General features: G+C 46.1%; 1 protein-coding gene across 1 annotated transcript; it reads left to right on the top strand.

The window, feature by feature from the left end:
* Positions 1-3,066: 3,066 nt before the first annotated feature.
* Positions 3,067-9,256, top strand: LOC122936294 (zinc finger protein with KRAB and SCAN domains 8-like). The gene is made up of 2 exons (XM_044292433.1): positions 3,067-3,186; positions 6,495-9,256. Exons 1-2 carry the CDS (start codon positions 3,102-3,104, stop codon positions 8,006-8,008), a joined length of 1,599 nt encoding a protein of 532 aa, XP_044148368.1. The 5' UTR covers positions 3,067-3,101; the 3' UTR covers positions 8,009-9,256.
* The last annotated feature ends 238 nt before the right edge of the window (positions 9,257-9,494 follow it).

Here is a 9,494-nt window from a genome sequence, read left to right as displayed (position 1 = left end):
ACCCCCACTAGTGGATCGATGGGGTGCAGGGTGTCAGACCCCCCACTAGTGGATCGATGGGGTGCAGGGTGTCAGACCCCCACTAGTGGATCGATGGGGTGCAGGGTGTCAGACCCCCACTAGTGGATCGATGGGGTGCAGGGTGTCAGACCCCCACTAGTGGATAGATGGGGTGCAGGGTGTCAGACCCCCACTAGTGGATCGATGGGGTGCAGGGTGTCAGACCCCCACTAGTGGATAGATGGGGTGCAGGGTGTCAGACCCCCCACTAGTGGATAGATGGGGTGCAGGGTGTCAGACCCCACTAGTGGATAGATGGGGTGCAGGGTGTCAGACCTCCCAGTAGTGGATAGATGGGGTGCAGGGTGTCAGACCTCCCACTAGTGGATAGATGGGGTGCAGGGTGTCAGACCCCCACTAGTGGATCGATGGGGTGCAGGGTGTCAGACCCCCACTAGTGGATCGATGGGGTGCAGGGTGTCAGACCTCCCACTAGTGGATCGATGGGGTGCAGTGTGTCAGACCTCCCACTAGTGGATCGATGGGGTGCAGGGTGTCAGACCCCCACTAGTGGATCGATGGGGTGCAGGGTGTCAGACCTCCCACTAGTGGATCGATGGGGTGCAGGGTGTCAGACTCCCCACTAGTGGATAGATGGGGTGCAGTGTGTCAGACCCCACTAGGGGATCGATGGGGTGCAGGGTGTCAGACCCCCCACTAGTGGATAGATGGGGTGCAGGGTGTCAGACCCCCCACTAGTGGATAGATGGGGTGCAGGGTGTCAGACCCCCACTAGTGGATCGATGGGGTGCAGGGTGTCAGACCCCCACTAGTGGATAGATGGGGTGCAGGGTGTCAGACCCCCCACTTGTGGATCGATGGGGTGCAGGGTGTCAGACCCCCCACTAGTGGATAGATAGGGTGCAGGGTGTCAGACCTCCCACTAGTGGATAGATGGGGTGCAGGGTGTCAGACCCCCACTAGTGGATCGATGGGGTGCAGGGTGTCAGACCCCCACTAGTGGATCGCTGGGGTGCAGGGTGTCAGACCCCCCACTAGTGGATCGATGGGGTGCAGGGTGTCAGACCCCCCACTAGTGGATCGCTGGGGTGCAGGGTGTCAGACCTCCCACTGATCTGACATTTACAATCCCTCCTGAGGACACAGACCCTGGACAACCCCTTTAGGGGCTCGGGAGAGCGATCTGCTGGAACGTCTCCTCTTACAGCTCCAGCAGTAACGGGAACCAATAGGAGATCCAATAAACCTCCTGCAGTAAATACTGTGTCCAGACTGATAGCAGAGGTAGTGAGGAGAACACACAGACAGCAGAGGTAGGAGGAGGATGCAGAGACAGCAGAGGTAGGAGAAAGAGGATGCACAGACAGCAGAGGTAGTGAGGAGGACACACAGAAAGCAGAGGTAGGAGGAGGAGGATGCACAGACAGCAAAGGTAGGAGGAGGACACCCCATTATATCCAGTTCTGCAGAGCCTTACATCCCAATACATTCAAGAGTTAAACATGGTGGTGACAGGACCTCAGCTCCTCCCCCCATAAGGCTCTGGTCCTGTCAGGATCCTGCTGCAGTCTCCTCCGCGCACCTGACACAGATCAGTAATAGAGGGATAACCGCCTCCACCGCTCAGCTCCGCCCCTCCTGATCACATGACAGTGACATCATCACAGGTCCTTCTCTACCACTTCTCTCTACTGCTTAGCTCCGCCCCTTGCACTGATCACATGACAGTGACATCATCACAGGTCCTTCTCTACCACTTCTCTCTACTGCTTAGCTCCGCCCCTTGCACTGATCACATGACAGTGACATCATCCCAGGTCCTTCAGCTCTTGCTGTGCAGCAGATACAGAGCAGGTCCTGGTCGGTAGTCACTGCTGTGGTGTCTGGAGCCTCTTCTCTCTGGTACCAGCCATTTCTCCAGAATCCCCCTTTATCCCCGGTGCTGGGGGCTCTGAGAAGCGGGGTCTCTCCAGGAGCAGTAAGTGCGGTTCTGGATCTCACTAATGCTCTTGTCCCTGGAGGATTTCCAGCCTCTCCTCATAAAGGCGCCTGCAGTACTAGAGGCCTCCAGCTCCTCCAGTTCTCTCCTCTTCTCCTGAATGACCACCAAGGATGGACAGGAAGGAGATCAGCAGAAGAATATTAGACCTCACCTTGGAGATCATCTCCCTGCTGAGTGGAGAGGTAAACTTTTCTAGATTTCTCTCCTCTTTATTGTATTCTGTAACAAGTCTGACATCGGGAAGGAGAATCCATCATAGGAAGTGATAGGAAGAGTCCAGGGTCCTGGAGAACGACCCCCAGACCTTCCAAGTGATGGAGTACCTGAAGATCAGCCTCCAGTATGGTCAGTGATGTATCATGGAGACCAATAGTCATGTTGTAGGAGCCATGAGAAGGTAACTAGGCACGTTGTACCCAGGAGGAGAGGAAGCAGAGGAGGAGATGGCCGGAGTGTGGCCTGGGGGAGGATTTCTACCACTAGTCTGACATCTAGATGATACTGGACTATAACAAGGAGGCCTCCACTACGTCTAGAGGAAAGAAGGTTTCTCCACCCACATAGAAGAGGAGTCTTTACTGTAAGAGCAGTGAGACTATGGATCTCTCTGCCAGAGGAAGGAGTCATGTGGGATTCTCTAGAAGAGTCCAGAAGGGGCCTGAAGGTCTGGAGGGTAATAATATGCCAGCTTCTAGTGACTAGATTACTGGAGATGGGGCCATGATCCAGGGAGGGATTCTGAGTGTAGATCTGGAGTCAGGAAGGAATTTCTTTCCCTAAGTGTCTCTCTCCATCCACAGGATTACACCATAGTGAAGAAGACATCGGGGGGGACTCCCATCATCCATGAGTCAGGAGGGTGGAGCAGGACCCCCATCACTGAGCCTCCCCCTCTGATACATGAGCAGAAGATCCTAGAGCTCACCCACAAGATGATGGAGCTGCTGACTGGAGAGGTGACACTGCTGGGAATGCTGGGAAATTCTCCAGTAACAGCACTGGAGGGGTCTGGGTGATGATGGTGTCATTGTGTTGTCAGGTTCCTGTAAGGTGTCAGGATGTGGCGGTCTATCTCTCCATGAAGGAGTGGGAGTATGTAGAAGGACACAAGGATCTGTACAAGGAGGCCATGATGGAGGCTCCCCGGCCTCTGACATCACCAGGTAAGAAGAGACGAGGTGAGAAGAGGCCGTGTTAGAGCCTCAGTCCGGTCATGTGCAGTGTGTACACGCGTGTAATGACATGTAATGTAGGAGCTCCACATGTTATTCTCCGGTCACATCACGTTAGAGCCTACATTTCCCATATACATCACACTTCTCCATAGGCTCCATCCTCCTGACAGATATAGTGTCCTCTTGGCCTCCATCGGCCGGTACAGTAGATGACACTATTCTATACAGAGGGTCCTGCAGGAAAACCTGCGCCGTGCCGTATACATGGGGCTTATGGGTGACGTCTGCCCCTGTGTGACTATATAGAATGATAGGACTGTACAGGGGAGACGTCACCTCCTTCTATCAGAGATCTACGTTAGGAAGCCCTCCTGATATCTACCTCTGATGGAAGGCTCAGACTTGGTGTGAACACATCCTTATTCCAGTAGTTCTCCTCCCTTCATGTCTGGGATCCTCTAGTCACTCCACAAGCAGAGAAGACACAAGGTGCTATGTGTGACTGGAGGAGAAGGTGGGAACACCGGGCTCTTCTCTCTCCTCCTCCAGTCTGTGGTCCTGTCAGAGCAGACATGTGTCTTCTAGCAGTAGATGTACGGCCCGGAGTGTTCTAGCTGCGGAGGCTCCACATTATGTGCAGGCAGCCTATCACATACCTTACATACCCACCAAGCCAGCTCACCACACATGATTCCTTCATGAGCTACACGCTGCTGATGCTGAAAGTAGGAAATGTCATAATAACGAGACTCGACTGTGTTCCTGATAGAATCTCTTTGGTTAGATGCCCAGGACAGCAGAGTTCCCCCTCCCTGCACTATTTGCAGTAGATGTAGAGCTCCCTCCTGACTCTTCATGTCTCAGACTATTACAGGTTTTAAGGAACACCCAGCCTTATCTGCAGCTGATACACAAGACCCACCTCTCGATATGGAGGCTGAGGACATCCCCGCTCCTGCAGGTGTAATACAGGCTTTACCTTGCTAGATAGAATCAATTTACTTAGATTGAAGTTCCTGTCCACATTTCTGTATCTTTTCCATAATTAAGAATAAAAAGAAGAAAATCCCTTTATTGTCCCTCAGTGGGGACATTTTGGCATAACAGCAGCAATCACATTCACAACAGGAGCAAAAATAAGAGTAATTAGAAATTAAAGAGTAAAATACAAGAAAAACCTAACACAGAATTTACTTTAAAAATTCACTACTGGGTTTCTGGGCAGTTATAAATCCTAACTGCTGCTGGGAGAAAGGACCTCCGATAACGTTCCTTGGTGCACCTAGGATGCAGCCGTCTGCCACTGAAGGAGCTCTCCAGCTCCACAACAGCTTCGTGCACTGGATCCAGGGGACAACCTAGGACAAAGCTGGCCTTCTTAATGAGCTTATCTAATCTCTGTCTCTCAGCCACAAATAAGCTGCTCCCCTAACAAACCACACCATAGAATATGGCTGATGCCACCACTGAGTCAAAGAAGGTCTTTAGGAGCGTCCCCTGCACTCCAAAGGACCTCAGTCTCTTCAACAGATAGAGTCTGCTCTGACCCTTTTTAAAAAGAGCATCAGTGTTATGGCTCCAGTCCAGTTTGTTGTTAAGGTGAACACCCAGGTACTTATAAGAGTCCACCACCTCAATGTCCGTTCCCTGTATGTTCACCTGAACCAAAGCAGAGGGCCTGTGTCTGCGGAAATCCACCACCAGCTCCTTGATTTTGCTCGTGTTGATCTCGAGCTGGTTCCGCTGACACCAGTCCACAAAATCCTGTGTCCCCTGTCTGTACTCTGAGTCGTCCTCGTCTGTGATAAGGCCCACTATGGCAGAGTTGTCAGAGAACTTCTGTAGGTGGCAGCCTGGGGAGTTGATGGAGAAGTCTGCAGGGTAGAGGGTAAATAGGAACGGTGCCAGTTCCCTGTGGTGCCCCCATACTGCAGATCAGCTTGTCAGAGACACAACCTTGAGATTTAAAAAACTGTGGGTGTTCTGTGAGGTAGTCAAGTATCCAATGTGACTTGTGGTGGTCCACTCCTGCCATCTCCAGCTTGTCCCTCAGACAAGATCCTGTGTGGATCCCACAGAAGTTCTTTCATAGTCCCTGTAAGCAGATGCTGGAAATACTATGGGTGGGATCTGTTCTTAGACTCAGGGTGGAGACCCTCTGCCTACCAGTTGATTGGGGGGACTGGCCCTTCCAAGCTTCTGTCGCCATTACCTGGCTAACCGATTATTAATGGTCACTGGTGGTTACTGCTTCAGACTGTAATCCTGCCTTGTGTTTGGTATGTAGAGGGTTGGATTCTGATCGAGTTTTGAGGGATCTACTCTTGCATAGATTTGGTCCTGTCCATCTCAACCTCCCCGAGCCAATGTTGGTCATGCTTAAAATATGTTAATATTATTAAATTGTCCCCTAAAGAAGAACCTAAATGATCACTGAACACTCCTCTGTGGCTAAATCTTCGGCTGCCACATTTTGGGAGATTCCCTGGTTCAGAGGTGTCTCTCACCCCTTGTTGATGGGAACTTATTGTAATCTTTTCAATATCTGCAATCTAATTTCAATAAACTTTATAATGACTGTCAGCTGAATCTTGCTTTGAGGGAGCCTTTCACTGGATCTCCTACTTCATGAAGGAACAGCTCAGTCTGTGGATCTGATGAAGCCACTTTCTGCCTCCTATAGGCAGCAGCTTACTGCATCGAGGGAGAAGACGCTTGAAAGATGGCAGAGAGATATAGAGGGAGAGATCTCTGGTCTAAAAAACCTCAAATACTGCATATTTTTTACCCATATACCTGTTTTTCATGAGCACTTTCCTTCCCCATTTTTCAGTTTCACTGCTTCCTGGCAGGATGTTTACATCAGCTTTCTGCAGGGTTTCCTAACCAAACCCACCATGCTGTGCTCTGTCGTGTTTCTCAGGGCTTGGTCCCCCTACCACACTCTTCTCTCAGTAGTAGTCACTCTTCCTAAACCTGTCCTCTCAATGTCAGTTAGGCAGAGCAAGTGCAGTGTCTGGATGATAAACCTGGGGCCGGGCTAGATAATTTTTTTTCTAAACCAAATATTTATTTTGGCTTATTTTGAGACAGATTTGTATGCTAGAATTGTAGTGCAGTTTTGGTGCTAGATGGCACATCTTAGGCCACGCCCTTTGTCGATATTTAGCAAATTTTCACACAGTTGGCAAAATTGTCTAGTAGCACTGACTGACGTGTTTCCAACTTAATAGAAAGGTTATAGATTTATCTACTTTATGGTTTGAAAAATATATATATTTTTTTTATCCTAACAGAAAATTCCAATAAGGACTCTGAGGAAAACTTCATGTTATCAGTAGATTATAAAGTAGAAGATGAAGTTATTGGACAGCGCTCTTCAGGAGAAAACCTCATAAATGTATCACTAGATTATAAAGTAGAAGATGAAGATATCGGGCAGCGCTCTTCAGGAGAAAACCTCATAAATGTATCACTAGATTATAAAGTAGAAGATGAAGATATCGGGCAGCGCTCTTCAGGAGAAAACCTCATAAATGTATCACTAGATTATAAAGTAGAAGATGAAGATATCGGGCAGCGCTCTTCAGGAGAAAACATCATAAATGTATCACTAGATTATAAAGTAGAAGATGAAGATATCGGGCAGCGCTCTTCAGGAGAAAAATTCATAAATGTATCACTAGATTATAAAGTAGAAGATGAAGATATCGGGCAGCGCTCTTCAGGAGAAAACCTCATAAATGTATCACTAGATTATAAAGTAGAAGATGAAGATATCGGGCAGCGCTCTTCAGGAGAAAACCTCATAAATGTATCACTAGATTATAAAGTAGAAGATGAAGATATCGGGCAGCGCTCTTCAGGAGAAAACATCATAAATGTATCACTAGATTATAAAGTAGAAGATGAAGATATCGGGCAGCGCTCTTCAGGAGAAAAATTCATAAATGTATCACTAGATTATAAAGTAGAAGATGAAGATATCGGGCAGCGCTCTTCAGGAGAAAACCTCATTGCCTATAATGTCCATCCAGGACTTCACAGTGCAGATCTATCATATGATCTGCTCGAACACGAGGAACCTTCTGCTGACCAATCACAGATTGCAACCACAAGTACTGACCAGAAAGAGGGTAAAAGATATCAGTGTGGGGAATGTGGAAAACAGTTTACACAACGCTCAGGTCTTCATAGCCACAGAAGAATTCACACAGGAGAGAAGCCATATTCATGTTCAATATGTGGAAAATGTTTTGCATATAAATCGCTAGTTGTAAAGCATGAGAGAATACACACAGGAGAGAAGCCCTATTCATGCCCAGAATGTGGGAAATGTTTTACAAATAAATCAGATCTCGTTAAACATCACAGGCGTCACACAGGAGAGAAGCCATATTCGTGCAGAGAGTGTGATAAATGTTTTATTACTAAAGACATCCTCAAGGTTCATCAGAGAAGTCACACAGGAGAGAAACCATTTAAATGTTCACTATGTGGGAAATGTTTTGCAGATAAATCCGGTTTTTCCAAACATCAGCTATATCACACAGGAGAGAAACCATTTTCATGTTCAGAATGTGGGAAGGGTTTTACAAGTAAATCAGATCGTGTTATACATGAGAGAATTCACACAGGAGTGAAGCCATATGTATGTATGGAATGTGGTAAAGGTTTTACATGTAAATCAGATCTTATTAAACATGAGAGAACTCACACAGGAGAGAAGCCATATTCTTGTTTTAAATGCGGGAAAAGTTTTAAAACTATATCAGATCTTCGTAAACATGAGAGGACTCACATAGCATAGCCGTATTCATCTTCAGAATGTGGAAAATGGTTTATTACTAAATACAAACTCAAACAACATTCACACATGAGAAAAAGTTACATGTACAGTGTAAAATGTTTACCTTCTAAAACCACCCTCAAGGTTCCCTAGGGAAGTCACACAGGAGAGAAGCCGTATTCATGTTCAGAATGTGAGAAATGTTTTATTTATAAAGACAACCTGAATGTTTATCAAAGAAGTCACACAGGAGAGAACCCATAGTCATGTTCACTGTTGATTATATTACTTCTATTTATATATTTATCTGTAGAACATTTTCTTGTTACACATTAGTGAATTCACCCTGGGGCAAAACAATATGAGATTTTTTTATGTGGAAAATGCTTTATAAGAAAGTCAAATTTTTAAACTACTCAGAGAGTTCACAAAAAAGAAACCATACTCTTGCTAGGAAGAAGAGAAAGTTTAGCAGAAAATTTTTTTTTTTAGCCAATCAGGTTATTCACAGATATTAAATGGACAATGTTTTGGATGGAATTAGCCTGCATCTGCCAAATACCCAAATGATATTTCCCTGAAGTCAACAGTGATCGGGATCTGTGGAGGAAATGCATTGTGGATATGAGGAAGAGAAGAAGAGTTGCCTGTCAGAGCAGTGAAGATGAAGCCCCCATGAACCTTGCTTCTTCTTACTATATTCATACCTCCACCCACACTGCAGGGGATCCAGAGGACACAGTAAAGGAGGAAGGACCTCCCATGTGGACATATCGATATTTGATCTTAATTCATACAGTATATAAAGATAAAGGTGATGGAAGTGAGGCAAAACAAGACTCGATTGGAATTCATTCTAATCTGTTTAACCAAGAAACAAATCTGACATTTTCTTCTATAGCTTAAAAACCTCTTTGGCAAAAAACTCCAGCAGGCATTTATTATAGGGTCTCATCCACACTTGTGTACTCTGGTCAGTATCTTCTATCAGGATTTGTCAGATAAAACTAGGAGCACCTCTAGAACATGGAAGACGTGTAAATCCTTCCATTCTGCTTTTCTTCATTATGTTCTGATTCCAGGATTCTCTTACAATTTCTGATACAGGATTCTGACCGAGCTGCTCAAGTGTGAACGAGGCCGCACCGTCTGCTGGTCTCTTATATGGGAGGTTTTATTTCCTTTTCTTCCATGGAGATCATGTACAAAGACCTATGGGTAGAATCGGGTGCTCCATAAAGTGTAACTGTCATAAGAATTTTTTTTATATTGTGCAGGGTCAGTGACTTGAATCATTTTTGTAATATACTTTATTAAGTAAATGTGTCTTTTTATTTTATTTATTATTTTGTAAAAATAAACAATATCATTTTACAAAATTCTTGTGTCATATATTATGTTCAACACAGTGCAAAAATACTCATTGTACAAAACAGGATAGTCAATAAACAGGATCCTTAACATAAAGATCTAACAATCAAACCCCCCACCCACTGCGAGACCTAGT

This window comes from Bufo gargarizans, chromosome 4 (assembly GCF_014858855.1).
Source record: "Bufo gargarizans isolate SCDJY-AF-19 chromosome 4, ASM1485885v1, whole genome shotgun sequence".
Lineage (NCBI taxonomy): Eukaryota > Metazoa > Chordata > Amphibia > Anura > Bufonidae > Bufo > Bufo gargarizans.
Note: the sequence above shows the minus strand (reverse complement) of the source record. Positions and strands in the feature narration are given on the sequence as shown.